Source organism: Mustela putorius, unplaced genomic scaffold, assembly GCF_011764305.1.
Source record: "Mustela putorius furo isolate JIRA1106 unplaced genomic scaffold, ASM1176430v1.1 tig00003845_pilon_pilon_pilon, whole genome shotgun sequence".
NCBI lineage: Eukaryota > Metazoa > Chordata > Mammalia > Carnivora > Mustelidae > Mustela > Mustela putorius.
This window is the reverse complement of record NW_025421998.1, coordinates 68,644,661-68,671,047: the sequence shown is the minus strand read 5'-3', so window position 1 is coordinate 68,671,047 and position 26,387 is coordinate 68,644,661. Positions and strand designations below refer to the sequence as shown.

The 26,387-nt window shown below is 38.1% G+C and overlaps 1 protein-coding gene across 3 annotated transcripts in view; it reads left to right on the top strand.

The window, feature by feature from the left end:
* Positions 1 to 26,387, top strand: part of IMMP2L (inner mitochondrial membrane peptidase subunit 2) — an 860,599-nt gene that overhangs the window by 585,714 nt on the left and 248,498 nt on the right. For all 3 annotated transcript variants that reach the window (XM_004741947.3, XM_004741948.3, XM_013051034.2), the window contains one exon: positions 3,621 to 3,686. In XM_004741947.3, the coding sequence (XP_004742004.1) occupies positions 3,621 to 3,686 (66 nt within the window). The remainder of the gene's footprint in view (positions 1 to 3,620; positions 3,687 to 26,387) is intronic.

Below are 26,387 nucleotides of genomic sequence, written 5' to 3'. Positions count from 1 at the left end.
CTCCCAATTATAGATATGTCACAGTAAACATAATATTCTCTATTTCCATTTTTTAAATCTTTAAAAAAATATTTTATTTATTTATTTGACAGGCAGAGATCACAAGTAGGCAGAGAGGCAGGCGGGAGGGTGGGGGTGGCAGGGAGAAGCAGGCTCCCCGCTGAGCAGAGAGACTGACTCGGGGCTCCATCACAGGACCCTAAGATCATGACCTGAGCCGAACGCAGAGGCTTTAACCCACTGAGCCACCCAGACACCCCTTCTATTTCCATTTTAATCTATAAATTATGTTGATAATTTCACAATCTTAAAAATCCTTTTATAACTTTTAAAGACTGGAAAATATTTTACTATGTGGATAGACTTTTTAACAAATCTACTCTTACCGATTTTTTAAAATAGGTAATATCCATATAACTAAAATTTTGTATATACACATAATCATTCCTTTAGGACAAATTCCTAAAAATATAATTGTCACATTAAAGAATATAAAATCTTGGGTGCCTAGGTGGCTCAGTGGGTTAAGCCTCTGCCTTCGGTTCAGATAATGGTCTCAGGGTCCTGGGATGGAGTCCCGCATTGGGCGCTCTGCTCAGCAGGGAGCCTGTTTCTCCCTCTCCCTCCGCCTGCCTCTCTTCCTACTTGTGATCTCTCTCTGTCAAATAAATAAGTAAAAAATCTTAAAAAAAAAAGAATATAAAATCTTGACACTGTTTTACAGAAAAGCCTGTTAATGACCGTTTGCTTTATATAGAGAGTACCCATGTCCCTAGACCTTCAACAGCAAACTGTATTCTAGTATTGCTATTATTATCATTATTATGTGTTTGTCAGTATAATAGGAAAATGATATTCCATTGTTCTAAAATCCAGCTCTTTGGTGATCACTGAGGCTTAATGCTGTCTTATACATTTTTGGTTATCTAAAACAGATAGACATGGAAGGGGAATTTTCTAAATGTCTATAAGTAGTCCTGCACAATTTCATCAGCGTCACTGTGTGGAGATCCTTTAGCTCAGGCTGTATGTAATGGCAGTAAAATTATGGAAATATAATGGTTAATCAGGCAGTGAAAGGAATAGTTCAGTCAAAAACTCTGATCTAATTTCCTTTAAAAATAAAGAATATTTATAATTTAGTGAAAAATTGTGAGACTAATTTTCACAAGGAGATGCAAATGGTTTAGATGATTTCATTTTCTCTGCAAGATATAATATGAAATATAAATCTTATTGAAACTGCATATTTACTTTGATGAAGTGTTACGTTTTGAATATATTTAATCATTTCAGTTTTTGTGCATTTACTTTCCTTTTTAAAAGCAACTCCATTCAAAATGTGACTTGAATTGAGAATATTTTTATCTGTCCTTGATTTCCAAATTCATATTAAATGATCATTTATGTGATGATGTATGAGATGTTCCTTGAAATGTGTCTGTTCAAAAACTTAAAATGTTATTGGCAGGAAATTGGCCTTATTAAGATTTAGTCATTGCTGTGTAACAAATTTCTCCAACATTTCAAAGCTCAAAACAACAAATGTTTATTATCTCACACATTTTCTGAGTATCAGGAAGCCAGAAGCAACATGGGTGGGTGGTCTGGCTTGTGGTCTCTCATGAGACTATAGTGACACTGTTTGTTAGAGCTAGGCTCTGAATACTTGACTAAGTCTGAAGGTTCTGCTGTTAAGCTCACTCATATGATTGGCAGACCATATTTCCTCATCAAACAAGTCTCTCAGTAGGGCTGCTCAGGATGGACATGGACTTCCCCAGAGTGAAATTCCAGGGATAGAGTTGGATGTCAGTACCCTTCTTTTAGCACTCCAAATTACATAATTTTCAAATGGCTAAACCTAAATGCAGTTTAAAAGGATATTCTGATACATACAAATGGCTAACAGACATGTGAAAAAATGTTCATGATCATTAGCCATCAGGGAATTCCAAATCAAAACCACATTGAGTTACCACCTTACACCAGTTAGAATGGCAAAAATTAACAAGGCAAGAAACAACAGATGTTGGAGAGGATGTGGAGAAAGGGAAACCCTCTTACACTGTTGGTAGGAATACAAGTTGGTACAGATACTAGAAAACAGTGTGGAGATTCCTCAAAAAATTAAAAATAGAGCTACCCTATGACCACGCAATTGCATTACTGGGTATTTACCACTAAGATACAGATGCAGTAGAAAGAAGGGCCATATGTACCCAATGTTCATAGAAGCAATGTCCACAATAGCCAAATTATGGAAAGAGCTGAGATGCCCTTTAACAGATGAGTGGATAAAGAAGATGTGGTCTATATATACAGTGGAATATTACTCAGCCATCAGAAAGGATGAATACCCAACTTTTGCATCTACATGGATGGGACTGGAGGAGATTATGCTGAGTGAAATAAGTCAAGCAGAGAAAGTCAATTATCATATGGTTTCACTTACTTATGGAACATAAGGAATAACTTGGAGGACATTAGGAGAAGGAAAGGAAAAGTAAGGGGAGAAACCAGGGGGGGGGGATGAACCATGAGGGACTGTGGACTGGGAGAAATAAATTGAAGGTTTTAGAGGGGAGGAGGGTGGAATGTTGGGTGAGCCTGGTGGTGGTATTAAGGAGGGGACGTACTGCGTGGAATGCTCGTTGTTATACGTAAACAATGAATCTTGGAACACTACCTCAAACACTAATGATGGGGGCGCCTGGGTGGCTTGTTGGGTTGGGCCTCTACCTTTGGCTTCAGTCATGGTCTCAGGGTCCTGGGACCAAGCCCTGCATTGGGCTTTCTGCTCAGCAGGGTGTCTGCTTCGTCCTTTCCCTCTGTCTACCTCTCTGCCTACTTGTGATCTCTCTTCAAATAAATAAATAAAATCTTAAAAAAAAGAACTAATGATGTATTGTATGGTGACTAACATAACACAATTTAAAAAAAAAGGATCTTCTGATTTTTTTAAACATATTTCATCTTTATTGTTTTCTTGAGGATTTAAATCAAATTCCACTGTTTACTTTAAATGAATTAAAGAAACTTAAGTATGTGATTTTAAAGAAGTGTTTAAACATTTTCTTATGTATGAATCCTCTTTCTTACAGGTGCTTAGCTCTAGTGTTAAAATTCTTATTAAGAAGAATAATAATATCAATATTATTCATTATATGTTAATAATAATTAATAATATTATTCTTATTAATAATTGTTATTATTAAGATTTTATTTATTTACTTGAGAGAGAGAGAACATGAGAGGGGAGAGGGTCAGAGGGTTAAGCAGACTCTCTGTTGAGGAGGAAGCCCAATACGGGACTTGATCTTGGGACTCCAGGATTATGACCTGAGCCGAAGGCAGTCACCTAATAACTGAGCCACCCAGGCACCCTCCCTCTGTGTTTTTTATTTGAATAGACTTTCAGCGTGGCTTCTTCTCCTCCAAAGGTTTAAAATGAGAATGACGTCAATAGTAACTTTCTATTACTTGAGACCTAGGTAGGATTGATGTCACTGTCATGGGTGGGAAGGATTTTAATATATCCCTTTTGTTACAAAATTGCTTTTCATTGTCTTTAAACAATAGATACTTAACTGACCTAAAATAACCTTATTTTATTCTAGGTCCCCTAAAAACCCAGAACAGAAGATCATTAAAAGAGTGATTGCTCTTGAAGGAGATATTGTAAAGTAAGTACTGAAACTGTTGTTTTTAAGTTCAAGTTATAAATTCTAGAATTTCATTGAGTTTTAAATCGTATCACTTGGGAAGTTCACTCAATTCAGAGGACCAAAGCTTTGGAGACATCCCAAATGAACTGGTATGTCTTCAGTGAGCCTCATCAACCATTTCAGGACGTAAGGCAAATATAGCCTCTTGATTATATTATTATCTTTTATCTGCAAGGCCTAGGAGAAATAAATATTAACTGAAATTGAGCAGGTTTTCTAAACTGACCACTAAATAATTGTGTTTTCAAATATTAAAATTAGCATGATTGTTTTAGCTTATGTTATTAAGGTTTATTTTAGACAAACTTATGAACATCTATTATTTCAGAAGCAAATACAGAAACTTGAAGTGGGAGATTTTCTATATGTGTACTCACAACCCTGAGATCACAATTTGAGCTGAAATCAAGAATCGGATGCTTAACCAACTGTACCACCCAGGCACCCCAATATCCAGAAAATTTTCTGAGCCTGTTTGCCAAAAAACTTAATTCAAAAATATCTATATTAATGACCCTATGGATTAAACAATCTCATTAAAATGAATCTCAGTTGGTTTTAACACAGAATCAAAGCCAGCACTTCTCACAGGATGGCCAGAGGATCGCTGGGCATTCCCAAGACCCTTTGAGAGGGTCAGTGAGATCAGAACTGTTTTCCTAATAATACTAAGATGCTGTTTGCCTTTCACTCTCATTTTCTCTTGAGTGTACAGTGGAGTTTTCCAAGGTTATGTGATGTGTGCAATGCCATCAAATTGAATGCAGGAGTGGATATTGGAATATGGCTGTCTCCTATTCATCCAAACACTAAACGGATTGGCAAAAATAGAAAAAAATGCTACTGATCTCACCACTTTTTTCTTTTGTTTTAGAAAATAATTATACTTTTCATTAAACACATCTTTGTATGTGTTAACATATAGGTTTATTATTGTTTTTAGATTGAATCTATAAAGATTTTTTTTTTAATTTACCATTTTCATTTCCCATATGGTAAATATTGACAGTGTATTTTCTAATGTGGTAAATATTGACGAACAGTTCTTTGAGAGCCTTGGTTATTTTTACAAGTATAAAGGAGTCCTCACACTGTTTGTAGTGTGAGAAATTGCTGATGTAGGAATGGATGGCAAAAATGTTCATGTCATGATAACCTGTCCATGAGTAGTGTGCGTTACATGAATGGAGCTATTGCAAGATGGTTTGAATGGTTCATATTTATGAATATTTGTACAGTCTTTTTGTTTTAAAAGCTTTTTTGAGGTAAGATTTATATACTGTACAGCTCACCGATTTTAAATATACAGTGTAATGAGTTTCAGTATATGTATATACAGTTGTGCAAGCCTCACCACAGTCTGATGTTCGAACACTTCCATTACCTTTAGAAGTTCCCTCCTCCCATTTGCACTTACATGAGGCTCCCACCAGTCCCAGTTGGCAAGTCCCAGGCATCCAGGGATGTGCATCTAAATAAATGGTATTATACAATATGTAGTCTTTTATACCTGTGTTTCCCCTATGTATGTATATCTGTAATTTTTCCTTTTTATGGTTCCATTGTATGGACCTACCACATTTTGTATGTTCATTTATGAGCTAATGAACATTAGAATTTTTCCAGTTTAGGGATATTACGAGTAAAGATATGAACATTTATATAAATGCTACAGACGTGTGTCTTCGGGTAGAAATGCGTTTTTATTTCTACTGAAATGTATTTGCATGTATCACTGTTAAAATGCCTAGATTCCTAGAGATGCTAGCGATTATGGTGAAGTAGATGTTTAACTTTGGTTAACTACCAAACTGTTTTCAAAAGTGGCTATAATATTTTATGTTCTATCAGCAATGCACAAGGGTTTGATTTCCTTTGTATCCTTGCCAACACTTGGTATTGTGATTATTTCTCATTAGCCATCCTCATAGGTGTAGAGTAGAAACTCATTGTGGTTTTGATTTACATTTCCCTGAAGGCTACTGATGTTGAGAATGTTTCCACATGCTTACTTGCCATGTGTATATTTTCTTGGGTGAAGTGTCTTTTCAATGTATTTGCTCATTTTGTACCGGTTATTTAATATTTTGAATTATAAGAGGTCCTTTTATTTTGATTCCATAAATAGATTGGGCATTTAGGGGAGGATGAGTATGTATAATAATGTGATTTTAGTCAGGTTTGAGTGTATTTATATCAAAGAATTTAGTTTTTGTTATGTGTAGGATTTGTGTGGTCAGTTTGCAGAATTTGGCGATTGCTTTCTATTTTGAAGATCCTGTCCAGTCTTCTGATTTCAGTAAGATACTGTGAAGAGCTGTAAATTTGGAAAACTATTTGATATACATCCATAAATGTCCAAAATGTGCTTTTATTTTTTTTTAAGATTTTATTTATTTATTAGAGAGATAGAGAGAGACCACAAGTAGGCAGAGCAACAGGCAGAGGGAGAGGGGAAAAGCAGGCTCCCCCAGTGAGCAGGGAGCCTGATGTGGGGCTCCATCCCAGGACCTGGAGATTATGACCTAAGCTGAAGGCAGCTGCTTAACTGACTGAGCCACCCAGGAGCCCCCAAAATATACTTTTAATATTTGGATGACAGTTTGTGTGGATGTGATGCAAATCCTATTCAGGGAATGAGTCAGCATATAAAATATACGTCATATTAAAAGAATTAAAGCTGATCACGAAAGACCAGCATTGGATTATATTTATGGTATATGAAATGTCCAGAATAGGCAGATTCATAGAGGCAAAAAATAAGGGTTCCCAGGGGCATGAAAAAGGGGATTGAGAGATATGGGTACAATTTCTTTGTTGTTGTTTTTTGGTTTTGTTCGTCTGTTTGTTTTTGGTAGGTGGTATGAGAATTTTGAAAATAAATGTATGAAAATAAAGTATGATAGTTCCACAGCTCTGTGACTATATTAAAAACAATGCATTGTACATTTTAAATGGGTAAATTACATGTTACATAAATTACATCTCCATAGGCTATTAAAAAAAAAAAAGCGTTAGTTAGTCAACAAAGAGAGCAAAAATTTTATCTATGTCAAATAATCTAACAAGATTAGGAATGTCAAGGGATTCATTTTACATTATAATCCAAAGAGAACACAGCTTTAATTCAGATGTATCATTATTGGTCACTAGCTGAAGAGTCAACAATGTGAGATGGTAAAACTTGGTCAGACAAAAAAAACTCTTTGTAATTAGAAATCAGTATGTGTAAATACTGTGTTGGGTTCACAGAGTGGCTGAACTAGAAGGAGGGTTATTGGTACCGGGCTGGGAGATGAGGGGAAAGAAGATAGGGATCTATCTTTTTTTTTTTTAAGCCTTGCTTCCCCCCCCCCCCCAATTGCAACCCACATGGGGAAAGGCTGGCTGCTTTGTTGTGTGAAAATTAACACATTGGACATGTGGCCCTTTTTGTCTCTTTTTACTACACCTCTATCATGAAGCAATGAGTAACATAAGAATGGAAGTACCAAGACTCAAGACTTTCCCAGTATGTAGGCTCTGAAACCTTTGTGATAATTGATTAGAAAAATAAATTTTTTTGTATTTCATGTTTTAAACAAAAATTTAAAATTTTATTCTTCTGAATAAAATAGGTGCTTAAAAATTCTAGGCTTCCTGGGCTTCAAATTAATAATTGGATATATTCCTGTAAAAATTTCCTAACAGCACTGAAAAATATTAAGAGGTATTAGGTAAAACAGTATTATTTACTGATACGCTTACCTCTTTTTGTCTATGACCTATTTTTAAAAATTATTTTTATTAACATATATCATTAGCCCCGGGGGTACAGGTCTGTGAATTATCAGGCCTACACACTTCACAGCACTCACCATAGCACATACCCTCCCCAATGTCTATAACCCCATCTCCCTCTCCTACTCCCTCACCCCTCAGCAACTCTCAGTTTGTTTTGTGAGATTAAGAGTCTCTTATGGTTTGTCTTTTTTTTAATGCTGAAACATATTTTAAAAAATTTACAAATATGCTGTCTTTCTTCCATTAGAAATAAATTGTCTATTGGTGTCCTAGCTTTTGGTAGACAAGGTGCTTTGGCCTGTGATGTGGACTTTCCCTTCCCGGTCTTACCTTGGGTAATACTTGATTACTTATTAGACAAGCTAAACCTGAATGCACATCACCAGTTTTTTTTTTTTTTTTTTTTTTTTTGGAAAGTACTTGGTATTTCATAAAATGATCAAAGAAAAAAATCTAACTTATTAGGACTCACCCTTTTCATGGATTTTGTAGTATTTTTATTGTGAATTATACATAATTAGTGAGTAGAGAGGAAACAATTATCTTTTCAGAGCTAAGCAATTTCAAGGCTTAATCTAATTGTCAATTTAATGTTCTGTTATAAAAAAAAGATACATAGTAAAATATAGTTTAAAGAGCATTATTTTAAAGATAATTCAGCAGATGGTTGACTGATGTTTTGTTTCTGCCTGGTGAAAGAAGTGTGACAGAAGCCAGGGATCAGCCTCACCTCACTGAAGACTAGAAATGGGACTACGGCTAGATTTCCGGCTTCTGTGCACCTGTACCCTCTATCCTTCTGTTTGCCTGTCTTGCTTGTGTTCCTATTGGCTTTTGCTCCATTGCCAACTGTTGACTTCCTTGGATATGCCTTTTGTTTAAACTACCTGAGAGAAAGCTGAGTATGTCCCTTTGAGGTGCAGAACTAGTTTATGTCCACCTGACATGCCACTGGTCAATCAACTCATGAGCTGCCATTGGGGCAGGTGCCCTTCCTTGCTCGGGCCCATTGTGGCTGTCTTGGCCAGTCACTAGTACAGACCCTTTGGCTCTAAGGAACCTCTCTGAAGGGGCTTGTATGTCTGGCAGACACTGTGAGGCCTGCCAAACTGGGACACTGTAGTCAGCACTCACTTCACTTAGCTTCAGCCTTTGAAGCCTCATGTTCAATAGAACTATAAGCTGTTCTCCTTGGTCATAGCTTTGACCCTACCCTCTGGGGAAGATTGAGTAACTGATTTAAATTACAGAAATAACACAAACTGGAAAAATTCAAAATGCTATCATGAACATTGTTGCACACATACTTTTGGACAGTAGTGTGTTTATTGTTGTAGAATGGATAGCTAGAATTAGAAATACTAGGTCAACTTAGGTTGTTGTTATTGTTGTTGTTGTTATTTTTAGTTCTAGTGTATACAGCCAGATTTCCCTCCCAAGAGGTTTGCTTCCCATCTCACCAACCTATTTATACTCTTACCAAGGCTGCATTTGAAATGCAAATGAAATGCAAAATACGCATTTCAGAGGAGGCGGGTTTAAAAATCAAATGCAATGAGGGAGTGGTGGACTTCAGATTCAGAAGTCAAAGCATTTCAACACCAATTCGGAAATGAGTTTAGATGATTAGGTTCTATTTACTTTAATCAGATTGCTGACCAATAGGCCTTAGAAACAGTCATTTAAGGAACACTGGTGTAGCCACTAGAGAGACATATTGAAGAGACAAAGTCCCTGCTCTCGTGGAGCTTATATCCTAGTGGTTAGAAGCAGATAACAGGCAAATACATAACACATAATGCAAGACATAACACTGAGCTAGATGTGCTAAAGAAAAATAAAGTCAGAAAGGGTGTATAGAGTGGAGGGTTAGGGACCGCTATTTTAGGCAGGATGTTCACTGTGAACCACTCTAATGAGCAGATATGTAGCAGACTCTTATATTATGGGAGGAAGGAAGAGAGCCATAGTAGGATCTGGGACAAAGGCAGTTCACACCAAAGGAATAACAGATTTAATCCTGAGAAGGGTACACAGTAAGTGAGTTTAAGGAATCGCGAGAAGTCAGGATATCAGACCCAACTGAACGAGGAAAATTCAGGTAGGAGACTAGTATCAGAGGTTTGCAGAACTCCGTGGGTCATAGGAAGGACTTTGGATTTTATTGTAGCGGGATGGCAAGCCCGTGGAATGTTTTGAGTCTTGAGTGATCAGATGTGATTGGCATTTTTAAAAGATCCCTCTGTGCTGTGTGGAGAATAGACGAAAGGGAGACAGTCTGACCCAAGTAACTGGTCAAAGTATTTTTCTCTTGAGGAAATAATACATAGCTTCTTCTAAAAGTGGCTAAGTATCTTTGTTTGTGACATGAATGATGACTACTTTGATTTGAGATTTCCAGAGTGACTCATAAAAGTACTCACATTACTTGTAATCACAGTCATTACGGTTATATTGACAAGGCAAAAGTAGAGTTGAAGCATTTGTTCAGTGAATTCAGCCAAATATTCCTAAGATGGTAACAGAGGTGAGTTTTGCAAGTCTGAAATTTCTGCCATGATGTCAACATTGATTAACATCACAAGACAGTTGCTTGATTGTGTGGAGAACTTAGCTAGAAATCTAGCCGTTTTCATCAAGTTTGCCCAAATGGGTCTGCTTATCTGTAACAGGAACAGTAAAAAGCTAATGAAAGTAATATTTAGACAAGGCCATTAGTTCTACCAAAATATTTTTCATAGTTATTTGCTTTTTCTTATTAATTTGTTATGACTCACATAGAAAGGCTATTTTAGAAAAAGATAAAATGAATACAAAGCACCAAACTGCAGGAAGTCAATATGAATCAACCGCAACTGAAATTGTAAGGCATCAACATTTTTTACTGGGCACTTGTACTTCTGTTTCACAGATTTTCTCAGCCCCGTCAAAAATGAAGCCTTTTATCATTTCCCTTCTTACTTACTAAAATACACTTTTCAGATAGATACTTGGAATCTGGGAATCTATGTCGTTAGCGAGCTCCAAGAAGTAAATCACCAGTGAATCCCCAAACTAGGACACTCTTCAGAGTGAAAGGGGATGATGATTATGTTGGAATAATTAGCATGGGGGGGCTGCCAAGACAAACTGCAACAAATGGTCGCCCTACCAGTGAAGCGTAATCTACTTTATAATTCACTTTACATGATTTGATTTTCTTTAGTTTGTGGTTCGCCTTGTTCAGGAGAATTCCAAGAAGGGTTTGTAGAGAACAATCACTTCCTGGCCCCAGGGAGGCCTTCGGTTGGGCAGGATCAGTGATGTTGTGGAGAGGCCTGCCCTGCTCACAACACAGTCATTTCCATGCTGGAAAGGACAGTGTAGGACTTTCTGGAACAACTACCGATCCTGCAAAATATCTTGCATTAAAGAACCATGAGACTTCTCTCACTGTAAAATATTTAAATCATAATTCCTCTTCAGGTCTGGAGACTATATTGTAAAATGTCAAAACACCCTAATTTATTAAAAATAACTATCTGATATTAGCAAAAAAAAATCCATTGAATCACTAGAAATGAAACATTTTAAAACTTGTTGATTTTAAGTGTGCCATTGAAGATACAGAAATCAATATTAGCCTATCACAGATGGTTGAATCATATTATGTTCCAGGAAAGGATGAAGCTTTATAGGAAGAAAAACAAAACTAAATTGAGTTTTCCCCAGTAAAACTAAAAATGATGCTTGTTTAATAACTTTTTTTTTTTTTTGATGCAGTAGCTCTGAATAATAGGAGATTAATTTATCTCTGTGGCACTCTGAAGACCGTGTATTGATTTATGACATTTTTGGTAGATTAGGATTTAGGAATATGTTCTTTCCTAAAAGAAAGGACAGAATAAAGATGAAATTTGAAAAGATACTTGTGTCCAGGACCCTGATAAAGATTGTGGAATAGAATGTTTCAGAGCATGGAAGCTAATGGTTTTATTTTATGGTTCTCAAATGGGACACAGGTAAGTGGTTGCTTTTGAAGACAGGAGGATATTTGTACACTGGGCCTTAGCTGTTAGTGATTTGAGCAGAAAAGACTTTCACAAATTTCTGAGCCACTTAAGCCTGGTTTAGTTTGAATTCTGAATTTTCCCAAATCAAAATGGCACAGCACATCCTTGTTAAGTGCTTAGCTTCTGACCAATTCTACTATTTAATAGGTAAGATCTTGAGCATGGAATTAAGTATTCCAGGGTCTGTCCAATAAGGGTTAGTTACCACTAAATTAGAGGCATTTGTGAAAAATCATCAGTTTTGCTCTGATGTCGACCTGAGAAATTATTAATTTCTCCTGGACATTCTTCCCTTCCTCTTGAAAGAAAGAGAATTCTTTACTAAAGAATTATGGACTGGTAGGTAACCCATGGCTTTTTGGAATCTTTCTTTTTTGTAGATGCAGATGTTTATTTCTCACACTGCTGCTGTATCTGTGAATAAAAATAGAATTGCTGAGGGGCGCCTGGGTGGCTCAGTGGGTTAAAGCCTCTGCCTTCTGCTCAGGTTATGATCTCAGGGTCCTGGGATCGAGCCCCGCATCGGGCTCTCTGCTTGGCGGGGAGCCTGCTTCCTCCTCTCTCTCGCTTTCTGCCTGCCTCTCTGCCTGCTTGTGATCTCTGTCTGTCAAATAAATAAATAAAATTTTTTTAAAAAAAAGTGGAATTGCTAATAAAAATTCTGTGCATTAGCAGTAGGTATTTCTTCATCACCACCAGAGAGATAGCCACTTTAAGTTTATGTGCAAAAATGTTGATCTGGATTTTTTTTTTAAAGATTTATTTATTTATTTGACAGAGAGAGATCACAGGTAGGTAGAGAGGCTGGCAGAGAGAGAGAGAGAGAGAGAGAGAGAGAAGCAGGCTCCCCGCCGAGCAGAGAGAGCCATGCGGGACTCGATCCCAGGACCCTGAGATCATGACCTGAGCCGAAGGCAGCGGCTTAACCCACTGCGCCACCCAGGCGCCCCTGATCTGGATTTTTAAGGTCGAGATTATTTCTATAATCGATTTAGCAGCATAGGGAGGTTTTCAGAGGCACTACACCAACTGCAGTGTGTACACGTTCACGTAGGAGGAAGTCCTACTTCCAGTCCACTTGCTGGAAGTCAGTAGGCTACTTAGACTGAATTGCTTTTTCTAATGATGGTGACAGTGAGGATTGCGGTCCTCTCCTCACCCCCATTAGTGGTTTCTCTTGCTTCATTTTTGAACTTACTCTGCCTGTCTCTTGAATAGGATTCTTCTTTATATAAAAACATCTTCACGGGCGCCTGGGTGGCTCAGTGGGTTAAGCTGCTGCCTTCGGCTCAGGTCATGATCTCAGGGTCCAGGGATCGAGTCCCACAACGGGCTCTCTACTCAGCAGGGAGCCTGCTTCCCTCTATCTCTCTCTCTGCCTGCCTCTCCATCTGCTTGTGATCTCTCTCTGTCAAATAAATAAAATCTTTAAAAAAAAAAAACATCTTCACTATTCATTCTCTTATGCATAGTCATTGATTCATTCGGTATGTTATGGAGGTCAGGTGCACAAACTATAAATTCGGACTTCCTTGGTTTCTATCCCAGCATTGCCACTTCTTGCGTTACTTTACCAAATTACTTAATTCTCTAAGCTTAATTTCCCTCATCTGTAAATGGAAATTACAGTATTACTCCCTGGAGTACTCTTCAGGATAACATGACATAGTGGCTATAATTTGGCGAGCACAGTGCTTGGCACCTAATAATGTATTCAGTAAGTATCAGATATTCTTAGAAGCAGTCAGGATTTAATCATTGTTTATTGAGTGCCTGGAATATTTACTGTGTGCTAGACACTGTGTAGGATTCTGAGGTTGTGAGTATGAAAAGCCATCGATAGTTCGTGCCTTCCTGACATTGATGCTCTGGTGGAAAGGCAACAAAAGCAACAAAGAAATACAATTGCCACCATAAAAATGTACAAAGGTCCCTGGAACATCCCTGTAGGGACAGCATCTGGTCTACCTAGGGAGCTGGGCTGTGTCGTACTCAACTTTCTGGTTAAAGTTTGAGATGAATAGGAGATCTCCAGCTCCCTTCTTTTTCTTTTTCTTTTCTTTCTTTTTTTTAAGGTTTTATTTATTTATCTGACAGACAGAGATCACAAGTAGGCAGAAAGGCAGGCAGAGAGAGAGAGAGGGAAGCAGGCTCCCCGCTGAGCAGAGAGCCCGATGTGGGGCTCCATCCCAGGACCCTAGGATACCTGAGCCAAAGGCAGAGGCTTAACCCACTGAGCCATCCAGGCGCCCCTCCAGCTTCCTTGTTAATTGCAAAAGCAATACAGGCTCAGTATAATTTAGGAAAATTGAAACGATAGTGGAGCATATGGGGTAAAATGAAAAAGTCTCTTTTCCCTCATACTTCTAATCACACTCCCAGAGGTATATATGGTTTGGATCCTGATCTATGTCTCCTGGTAGGAGATTGGAAGGTTTAGAAAAATATTTATATCATAGCATTTTTCCTTGAATATTCCAGAAGGAAAAAAACACATACTTCAGATATATCTATAATAATTTATGTGTTCTGGTGTGTGTGTTACACAGATAGGTGCACCTATTTTATAGTAATATACTTGTATACCTCTCCTAGGTAGGTATTTGAAAACATGGCAACTTCAGAATTGCTTATTTATAAAGTTCTGAATAATAAATTATACTCCTAGGAGTAATGTACACAAAGATACTGTGTGCAAATTATTGGGTAACAATAATATGTGACCCAGACAAAACCATTTATAGAAAATTACAGGCAAGAGAATGAAAGTGAATAGTAAGTAATATCCTTATTATTTAATGTTCTTCCTATTCAAGTCATCATATCTAAAAGGAATTAGAACCATCATGTTCTCTCCAGGCAGTATATAACCTGAAGTGACTGGGGGTCGGGGGGGGGTTCAGGGAGGAAACCCGTTGCTTAGCTTAATTAGGGAAAATTTTCCGCACCTGGGAGCCTAGCAGGATGCTCTGGTCTGGCTCCATCCTTGTTAACATCTTCTTGCTGCCCTCCAGAATACAGTAGTCAGTCTCTAACCTGGATGGTTTTCACTAAGCTCCTTTCCTCTGTTTTTGGGCTGACTCTGGGGACTTTACTCCCCAATTCTGCCACGAGCCTCCCTCGCCTCCCCCAGTGCAGACAGATCATGGGAGGTGCTGTCACGGAGCCGGATATTTCCTACCAGGGAGCACATCACACTGGGGGCTGGTCAGTGCATTAATCTAGTCGCCTTCTTCGCTGCTGGCTTAATTAGACTTCTTAGTAGTATAACTTTTTGAAGTTGTGGCCTGCAAGTAAAAAATGCAGAAAAATGCTGACTTTTGTACACTCCTTTGAACAAAGTATTGATTTTTATTTATTTATTTTTTCTTTGCTCACAGTAACGTAAGTCTGTCAAATATTTGGAAAAGACATATAAGTATCATTATCTTAGTAGGAAACTAAAAAGATGGTCTTAAAATACCTTTTTAACGAAGCTTAAGAAGCATGCCAAAAAGATTTAAGAATATTTCAGCCTGAAAAATTACTTAAGGAACAGATAGCTCTTCTAGTTTTGCACAGTTTCAGTTAACCTTGTTTCAACCTAACGTTGACCACACTGTTTCTCTTTTAAAATGTTTAGAGAAAGAATTTCATGTGATGGAGCAGGTGTGTTTAAGGTATTAACTTAGTTAGTTATGGATGCTGTTATATTTTTGTAACTTCTGTTGTATGAGAGCTTTTTTTAGGTGTTTGGGGTAATAAGGGGTAGCATGAAAATAGTAGAAGGAGTGTACCCTTGGAGTAAGATGATAGATTCAATTCCAACTCTGTTTCTTACAAACTGTGTGACCTTGGAAAAGTTATTGACCTCTCTGATTTTAAAAGGAAAAAAAATCTCTATTTTCAGAGTGATTTTAAAGACCAAATATCTCCCAATACTTTGTAAATTTTAACACACTAGTAACTGTAATATATTATTAACTGATTTTCTAGTTGGCGTCTCCAGAGCTTAACAGAATGCCTTGCCCATTTTAGATTATCCATTTATTCTGTCATCATTGAAAAAAAAATTATTCTATTGCTCAATCAAGATATAGGTCCATATTTGATAAATTCTGAAGTTGGAAGAAAACCAGTTTTACTGTGGACTCAAATGCGGGCTACTGTATTTTTCAGATCTTGAACTGGTTCTTCATGCACAGTTACCTGGTGTTTGTAGCAGGGGTCAATATGCTTTTTCTGTAAACAGCCAGATAGTAAATATGTTTTATAGCTTTGCAGGCTATACCATCTCTGACAAAACTACTCAATTCTGATACTATAGTATGAAAGCAACTATGAACAGTACATAAAATGAATGTTCCAATAGAACTTTAGTTACAGAAACAGATACTAGGCTAGATTTGGCCCCCAGGCCCTACCTAGTTTGCTAATTCTGGTCTTTATTATCTACTTTCATTCCTTTAACCTTAGAGATAAGTAGAAAATACTGAACTTATTTTCTAGTCCCGGCCAGCAGTTTAAATAGTAGGGAGGAATTAGCTTAAAAGGCTTGGGTTCTTGGGTTAAATGCTGGTCGAGACAGAGTAGCTGTGTTTCTCCAAGTGAGGTTTTTGCTGCATTGCTCGAAGCCACATGGGTACACCTGAACGTGAAGATATTTGTCTTGAGCTGGTTGGGGAAGAGCTATGATACTTTAAGAACACTGCAGAGAGTATTTTCACTGGCGAGGAGCCACAATGCTCATAAAAGAGTAGAATAAATTTCATTGCCCAAATAGTTTCTTCCTAATACAAAAGGAATATCCCTACAGATGGAAAAATGTTTTATCCGAATACTACGCCAGGCTATTTAAGCTCTTCTTATAAGCCCAGCATTAGAACTCCAGTGATCTTCTGTCTTTTGTTTGAGCTCGATCTGGTTATGCCGGACTAAACTGACAGTGAGGAGAAGAAGGGGCTAATAATCTAGAGGATCCTTTTTTTTTTTTTTTAAGTAATTTATTTTAGTTCCTCAATTTATTCGTTGTATTACGGAAAATGTTCAAATGTTCTCTAGTTTATTACAAGGGATACCTTTATATATAATAGCATCTTAGTTAGGCACAAGTGGTAATCATTCTCATATTTAAAATGTCGATGATGAAACTAAAGTCTATGTTTGCAGTTTTTGTAATATTGGAAGACGTTTGTTGACAGAAATATTAATCATAAATTGTTGATTTAGAAAATAGAGTGTCTCCCTAGTTTTTTTCCCCTGAGAATCTAAATGGTTCACACTAGCAGAACTAATAAGATTTTGAAATTGATCATCCTCAACTCAAAGGAGAATTTGAGTGAAAATAATTAATTTTTTTTTTTCATTATTAGGGGAGCTGACAGTTGTTGATCTTTTCTTTCAGAGGAGTCAATTGTGTGATGAAAGTTGTATATCTGGGGTATGATGAATAGCAAGTCATTAACTCTGGGTTTCTGCAACTGGACACTTGGGAACTAAGGAGATTTTCTACTTTGCTTATTACAAAAATAAATTCTACTCCTTGGCCATTATGCGATACCTGGTTTTAATATGCAGCCCAGAGCTGGCAGTGAAAAACGCCGCGTCCCACACTGCTACGCCTCAAGGTGTATTGATGCTTCCAAGGAACATTTCTGCAGTTTGGATTCCAATATTACATACATCAGAAAGTAAATGACTATTTAATCTGTAACTATAACATGAAGAGGAGCAAGTAATACATACTGCAATGGAGTTTAGTAGGATGGAAAGCCAACCTGAAAGATTTTCTATTTGAGATGAAAAGTATAATAAGCAGTAAGCTTTACAAAAGCGAGGAGTGTGATAATAGAAGAGGAAATGAATGAACAGATTAGAATTTCGCATGTGTATGGGAAAGTAAGGTGACCTTTAATGGATTTCTGGGACTGTCTTTGGGGGATTATGTAAATCAAGCCCGCACTCTAAGTCTCACAAGGCTATCATTAAAATCAAGAGAATGCTTTCTGCCTAATGGAAATTGAAGTGACTCCTGACTTGATGTATGGGAGCTCTAGTATTCTCACATGACTTTTAAAAAATAATGATTTTGTTAAAATTAAAACTTGTAACTTCCTTGCCTATAAGAGGCAAGAGAAATAAAGAGGATATGCATATGGAACTTAAATGAAAGTTTCACTTTTCACATTCATGGCAATGTATGAATATTGCACAGTATATTGAGCCAGTGATAAGTACTAAGGTCATTTTCGTCTTTGCCAATATAATAGGTGAGAAGATGTTTCTCATTGCTGTTTTCATTTATATTATTTTCATTGCTAATAGGAATGAGTATTTTATTAATCTTTTTCTTTCTTTTCTAAGAATTATTTCAGAATTCCCCATTTTTAAATGGCATTCAATGTTTTCTTATCAGTTTGGAGAATGATATAGATTTGGTTTTTGTTGGTTTTATTTTGCCTTTTTTTTTTGAGAGAGATAAAGAGCATGTGCACAGGGGAGGGGGTGTGAAGGAGGGGAGTCAGAGAGAAAGGGAGAGAGAGAATCTTAAGAAGGTTCCACACCCAGCGTGGTGCCCCACATGGGGCTTAATCTCATGACCATGAGATCATGACCTGAGCCAAAATCAGGAGTTGGTCACTTAACCAGCTGGGCCACCCAAGCGCCCCCATCAGTTTGAATATATTATGTATGTTAACTCCTTGCCATCTGTAGATAAAAGTTATTTCTAGTTCACGATTTGCCTTTCAGTTTTATCCATTCTCATAGGTTACTTAAGGAAATATGTTTTTTCAAAGGCATTTAATTTTATTTTTGATGGCTAAAGGTCCATGAAGTAGACCTTTAGAAACTGAATTCTTTGATACAACTTTTATATGTTTGTCTGCTAAATTAATGCTATTAGTATGTGTTTTTTTAAAAGATTTATTTATTTATTTATTTATTTGAGAGAGAGAGAGATCACAAATAGGCAGAGAGGCAGGCAGAGAGAGAGAGAGAGGGAAGCAGGCTCCCTGCTGAGCAGAGAGCCCGATGCGGGACTCGATCCCAGGACCCTGAGATCATGACCTGAGCTGAAGGCAGTGGCCCAACCCACTGAGCCACCCAGGTACCCCACTATTAGTATGTGTTAATCCTAATCTAAGAGTTTCACAAATAAAGACAAATGGAACTTTAGTATAAAGCTTGTAACGTGTTTTTGTCAATATGTTAAAGTCATTAAAAAATCTAGTAATCCTTTATTGTGGAAGGATATATATCTACATATGTTCTATAGGGAACATAGCTACCATATGGAGGGTGGCATTGTTCTAGTAGAATGTTCCTCTAAGTGTGATCTCCAGACTGTAGCATCAGCATCACCAAGGAACTTGTTAGAAATGCAAATTCTTGATTCCCACTTCCCCGCACTGCATCAGGAACTCCGCGTCTGGAGCCAGCAGCCTATGTTTTAATAAGGTGATTCTGATGCATGCTGAAATTTGAGAAAATGTTCTAGTATTAGGTCCCTCACCAATGATCTGTTTTAACTTGAGTAGTTTAACCTATTTATATTTCGCTCTACTTATTTAGGCATGAAATGATGTTTTCTTCAATGTGACTCTATTGCTACCCTGCCTAAGCTTAAACTTCCAGTGGTGTGGGGATTTTGGGGTGGGAAAAAACACAATGGTGTCATGACCGCCTTTTCCCTTTCCAGGCTTAATGAAGTGTTCGATCCTGAGCATCAACCCACCCCAATCTTTTCTTTAGAAGTTCACTCTCACTTTCTTCAAAATCTCTGCCCTCCCTGTGATCTCATGCTTTTAGGAAAATGGAAAGCACCTCACAAATTTGAGGGCCCTTGGACTGTTATATGGAACATGTTTTCCAGCTCTTAAATTCTATGATATTTATTCTGTCGAAAAGAGGGAGGCAGAGAGTACACAAATCTCTGTAGAAGGATTAGCACCAGGAAGAATGTTTTCCCACTCCAGGGTAGAGAGGCGGATCCTGTCACCGTGTCGCTCCCTCAGGCTGCTCCTATACCATGAGGCATCTCAGACGTGGGTCTTGGAAGTCTCCCCAAAGGAGAGGCGAACAAGAGGCAAGCAGCGAGGACTTGCCTAACAGTGCCCAGGAAGATGGGTTAGCAGGCCTTCGTGATTTCCTCCCTCGATTACCGTGTCTGTATCCTCACTGATTTCCCTTTCATATCTTTGCCAACACATCTTCCACACTCACACAAGAATGATTTTTTTTTTTTTTTAAATGTCAATCTCATTATGCCGTCCACACTCATGAACCGGGTCATAAAGATCCCTCATGATCCAGCCCTGTATCTCTCCGGCTGCACTCTCCCCACTGTGTTCTCGCCACACTGACAGTTTGTTTCTGGGCAGTTACGCATCTCCTCACACACCTTTGCCTTTACAGGAAGCAGCCTCACTCTTGTCCTGTTCCTTTGCTTTGCTTTTGCCTGGCTAAGTCCTACCCAGCAATTGTATCTCTGGGCATTAATCTGGTAGATAGAGCTGCACCTGAGTGCCAAAGACTGTGTGAAGGCGGCTACTTGCACAATTGTTTATAGTAGCAAAAGATTGAAACTTTCTGAATGTACATCCATACAGTTAAGGGCATTGTGATGCATTCATGGAATAGAGACACAATTAAGAAGAAAAGGTAAGATTTATACGTATACACACGCATGTATATGAGAAAACTACCGCACAGTAGCTCCTGAACCCCAGTCCCACCCCCGTCATTTTTCCAGGAGTTCGCGCTCACGTTTTCTGCACTCTCAGTTGCTCAGTAATTACTAGTAAATGTGTAACTTCCACTTTTAGAGGAGGGAACGAGAGAGCTGGAAGAGCAGGCGTGTGAAGGGAATTTTACAATATACCCTTTCATATTTGACTTTTAACATTTCTCTGTCTCACACATCTTACGTGTATGGATACGTGCCTACATCCGTGCACATCCGTGCAGATGTGTGTGTAAGCCAAGGATTCCATTCCCGCACCTCTTTGTTAAAACCTTCTAAGATTTAAAACCTTCTCCTTCTCTTTCGCGCTCCTATTGAATACTAGCTTCTTTTTTCATAACATTTACGGTTCACTGTGGGTGGTTTTTTGCTTTTGTCTTCTTCCCCTGCCCACTCTTCTTACACCCACGTGCCTGTGTGGGCGCACGCGCGCGCGCACACACACACACACACACACACACAGCTATCATCCTTCTCTGTTCATGCTCATGTTGTATCCCGTACGTGGCAGGCAGTTCACCCTCCCTCACCCATCTAAAAAAATCCTGTATCCTCACCCTGACCGAAATGATTGTCCTCTTCTCTGTTTTCAGCGTACTGTATTGATCGTACAGGTACAAAATGCATCTAATTGTATTAGAGCCTGTTGTACATGCTTCTTTCTGCCTGTGCACAATTTGCATCAAGGGCAGCAACTCCGTTCTGGAGCCTCGCATCTCGCACAGTCCTGCCTTACAAAATTTAGCATATTGAGGGTGTGCGCAATAAGTATTTGGCAAATTAAAAATGACTGCAGAAAGCTCTGTGCAATATTTATAAAACATCAATCCCGAATATCACTCTGTGAAATGATTCTGTTTATTCTGGAAATAGTTCAATTTAGTCCAATTAGTAGAAGTCCCAAGTCCTTATCTTTAAAAATGTAAGCTCTCTAATGTGCTGAACATTTTCAACGTTGCTGAAGGTTAAGGAAAGTGAGTGGTAAAGAACACAAGTCTCAGCCATCTGTTTTGCTTTGCTCTCTCCAGCAGCGTAAATGCTGCAGGGACTGTCCCCGCACAGCAAAGGGGATGAGAATATGCCTGTTTATTATTGAGAAGGCTTAAATGGGTGCCCTGTCAGTCAGTTTAGGTTAACTTATTCCGTGAGAAAAAACGACCTGCAAATCTCAATGGTTTATTATAGGTAGATGCTTGATTCTCACTCTATTATAATTTTGCCATCGCTTGCATGAGATGCTACTCCATGTTTTCTTCTCTCAGGGATTCAGGGTGACAGGGTATTAGTAGTCACAGGTGAGATGGAAAAGAAAGCATGGTAGAACCATGGGGTGGATCTTGAGGCTTCTGTTTGGAAGCAGGACATATGATTTCTACTCATGTGTCATTGGCCCAAACCAGTCAATATGGTGTCAAAGATTCCTAGTCAATTGGAAAATTATAAGATCTTCCCACATAGTGTTAATATTTATTGCAACCCAATATCAATATGGCAGAGTGTATACAACTCTCCCTCAGGGATGGGAGACACACATTTTGAACAATAGTACTCTACTGAAGCCTCTTTTAGAGTTCTTCTCTTGAAAATAAATTGGTTTTGTTTTTGTATCAGGCTGCTTATTTCACACACATTAGTTGAATGTGTACCACAAACAGAGCCCTGTGCAAGGAGGGACAGTGAGGTTAAGTCCAAGACTCTTTTAAGGAACTAACTACCAGAAGGGTGTCAAACTACCTCCATGAGCCAGTGGTCAGGTAGGTAGTGGTGGCGAGAGCCCCTGGGGGAGAGATAGCTGGAGTTGACATAGCATGAAATCATATGTGTTAGCTACTGATACCGGAATTAATTTTATATTACTATTTTTTAATCTCACATGGAAAGGTGTGCTGTTCGAGGATTCATCATATCCATTTGCCCTTCAGTTATTTTCACTGGTTTCAGAAATCATATGTTGTATGCGTAGGTATGTATATACTCATATATGTACTTAATAGATATTTATTTAATAAATATTTGCATGGTAATGATAAAGTAGTGACACTGATCAAAATATCTGCTGTAAACATCTACAGCCATACCACCCTGAATGCCCCCAATGTCAAAATATCTGGTGTTACCGCATTAGTCATACTTCTTAGGTATTGGATGTATATGGTAATATCCCAAGCCCACGAAATACTGTATTTTTAAGCATTCTGCTTATTTGTCTGTTTCCTTATTTGTTGTTTTATGTAGCTTTTTTTTTTCCTTGAGAATAAAAATCTGCTCATGCCCCATGTGGCCTTGAATTTCCTAGTTTAGAAATTACCGTTCTGTCTACACACTGAATACATAGTGCTGATGCCTTAAGCTGCTAGTGTTTTTCTGTTGGTAGATTATTCCTTGTCCATTGCCTTTTAAATATATATTCAGAAGGATCATACTTTAAGAAAGGATTAAGTATTTCAAGGGAGAAAAACCATTCTGCTGTTTCTAAAGCATACACAGCTGTTAAACTTTAATTAAACAGGTTTGTAGGAAAGGGGACTGGAGACCAAGTTCATAAAACCAGACAGATATGCTTTGGAAATGAAGAAGAAAGTTAATTAAGCCAAGCATGGCAGCTTAATATTAATTTTTAAAATGCTTCCCGTGTATTTGTTGTAAATCTTGACACTGCTATTGCATATTTCCTAATGAGTTATTCTATAATTTAAGTTCAGCATTTGGATGTCAAAGATTCCTAGTCAATTGGAAAATTATAAGATCTTCCCACATAGTGTTAATATTTATTGCAAGAAACTTAACTCTTGAATGAAGTGCAACTCATCGATGAAAATAAATGGTGAATTTATATTTTGGAAATAGAATTTGTTATATAAGCCATGAAAATAATCCAGAACAACCCACTGGTTTTTAAAAACTTATTTAATTACCAGCAGATTCTGAACATCACAACGAGACTGATAAAACAGATTTAATATTCAGTTGTGGTGTTTTGGAGCTTATCCTTAAGTCTTTTAACCAAGTTACAATTTTTTTTTTTTAAATTACTAGAAGAGCAGTATGCCATTTTACAAAAAATTGAGCTCAACAGTACACCCATAATTCTGTGAAGGAGAAGGAACAAAAAAGGCTAATGAATTAGAATTTGTTACTATACTGTCAGACCCTAAGAAACTTGCAGATGCATTCAGTTACTGAATTGAGTTCATGATTTTCCTTTGTGTTTTATTATGCATAGAATCTGTGAAGGAACACTTTTAAGATTTAGATTTCACCTCTCAATAGGGAAGGCAAACAGGAAAAACTTTAAAAGCATAAAGGTGTTTAAATTAAGCCTGCTGGGTATGAATGCAGTAAATAAACCAAATTGTGATTTATTTAAATTATTCACAGGTTTAAACCTCTTGTTCCTCATGCAACAGTATGTCCTGCTTTATCCTCTAAATAGAAGTATGAACTGTAAATTAAACATTGGCTGTATTCTTAAATGCATTAAGGTAATTATAAGAGTTTCAAACCATGACTTCGTCTTCACTGCACAGATATCTTTTGCTTATGTGAAGCAAAAAGGTTTATAGGCACTGTTTCTTCAAAAGACCACCAAAGAATAAGAAAGATCTTTGAGACCATCAACAAGTTTTTCTAGACAGTCACAATAGCTGCAAATAAATGAAGATTTAGAAATGAATTGTGCTAAGCAAGGTAAATTGTGTGGCATGTTGCCTTGTAGAGCTTCAATTGATACACCGTGAAGCTGTAATACTGTCATCAACAGAATATCCCTGAAAATGGGATGTTTCTCCCAGTAGGTTGCTGGGTAAAATGAAATGTTTTACTTATGCTGGAGATGAGAAATGCACAAGCCACTCCTGTGACAGATGCATTCAACATATTACTTTAGGTTCTGGTTTCCATTTTAAAGACAGTATTATCCCTGATTACGCTTAGCGTAACTGTGCAGAGTAGGGATTTCCTTTGTCATGCTGGACGAGTGTTAACAGCGATGATCAGTCCCCAAATTGTCTTCTCGGGCCAGCTTCCTTCATGCAGCACACTGTCAGCATGTGATGTGGTCATGATTGAAACACCACTTAGAAGTGTATTCATCATAAAATCTTCCTAAATTCTCCCCCCCCCCCCCACTGAGCCATCTGGTCATCCAAATATAATCTTGTAGTTTTTCTTTCTCACAACACCTGAGCCATCTCCTGATAGGCAAGTGGCTCTAGGAGGTCAGTCTTCTTCTCTATAACGGACCCTGCTGAGTGGTCCAGCACATCGAAGGATGTCTATTGTCTTTGTTCAATTGCTGGTTTACTAAAAGAGAGTGATAAATGTTGGCATCACTGGGTCTGAACTTTGGAGACAGAGTTCAGTTCCCTCCTGTTATAGATAAGGAAACTGAAACCTGAAAAATTGTGTGACTTGCTCAAGTTTACCTAGCTAGCTAATGAGCTAAAACTTGGCTCCCTGCCCATGTGGTCTAGCCTGATCAGATGGTACTTATTGGGAGTCTGTGAATTTCACTGCCACTGTCCTTTGTTTCATTGGGTGGATGTGTGGTTGGACTTTATTTCTGAGCTTCTTTAATTTTATGATTTCTAATGTAGAACCACAAGCTATGCATATTTGAAATTTTATTTCTACTTGTGTATATTATTACCTAATTATTTGTTATTTTTTTTAAGTCTTTTTTCATGGTTACCTGACTATGATATTTCTGAAATTTGATCTCCTTTATTTCCAGATGTGGGGACTTTGGGCTAATGGTGGACTTATAATATAGTGCTACTGTTTTGTCCTCGTGAGTTTATAATGTCAGGATTTGTTACACCTTCGACACCCTCTGCTGTGTGTCTGTATTGAAACTCTCAGTGGTCTTTTATGTGTAAGATCTCTTTTTGCCACCCTTGCGCTTTGATGTGCCACATGGCAACTTTTTCTAATAGCCTGCTGGGTCCTTGGATTATTGATATAATGAGTATAGTGAGATGCCTGCATTTTATTTAAAGTTACCTACTGGGCTGTACCCTAAAGCCTGATTATATGGCTACTCAATGTGGATATGCTTCCCTAGGGGATGATGTATTTCTCTCCCTTAAATGCGGGGAGAGTGGAAGTTATTTGGTCTACCTTTTAAGGGGAAGGGTTCAAGAAGTGGGGTTTTGATTGCTGCTTTAGGGTGTCGTCAGCATGACTTTCCAGGTAGCTTGGGAATCATCAGGTCTCCAGGGCCCTTTGCCCCACAGAGCAAGGAGTCACCGTACATGCATACATAATTTTCTGACCCTTATACTCTAGGTTTATGACTTTTGGAACCAACTGACTTTGCTTTCTGCAGTTTTGAATTAGATCAGTGGTTTTTTAAAACCTGGCCAAACAGGGACACTCTCGGGACACTTTTAAAAACACAGATTCCTAGAAGTTGCTTCAAATCAACTGATTTGGAAATAACTAGGAATGGAGCCCAGGAATCCATCCCTCTTCAGAGCTTGCCTGGGACACTTAAAAAAACAGTGGCTGAGTTCCCTGCCAGGCCAATTAAATCCGAATTGATGGAGGTGATGCCCCAGAACCCAGCATTGAAGAAGCTCTCCCTCCCCCTCCCCCCAGCCCCCATGACTCTCATATGGAACCAGGGTGGGAAACCACTTCTCCAGATTTTCCTCGGCCCCTAGGATTTGGCATTTTTTGTTCAGGGTATCCAGTAAGGTAAGCTTTGCTGTTCTCGAGCAAATAGAAGAATCTCTGCCTGTCATTTGAATGTTTGTGAGTAAAGTGGTGTGGTGATCTCCGTGCTATCTCTTGCAGAATTTATGCTACTATGTCTTACTATCATAGCACTTTAGTGATATATCTGGACTTCTGGAGGGTTTCAGGGAAGGTGATTTGCATCCAAAATGATCTAGCATTCTGGCCTCCCTTGGATCTCACCCTCTGCCAGCTCGTCTTCTGGTAGGAACTAAACATTGTATTTTAAGGATATTCTTCCTCTTAGGAGAAAAAATCCATTTTCTTTTCAATCAAAATTCTATCGGTGTTTACCTTATCCAAATTTATAAGCCCCTTGGCATAGATACATGAATGAGTTTTAGAGGGACTGTGTGGATTTTTTGT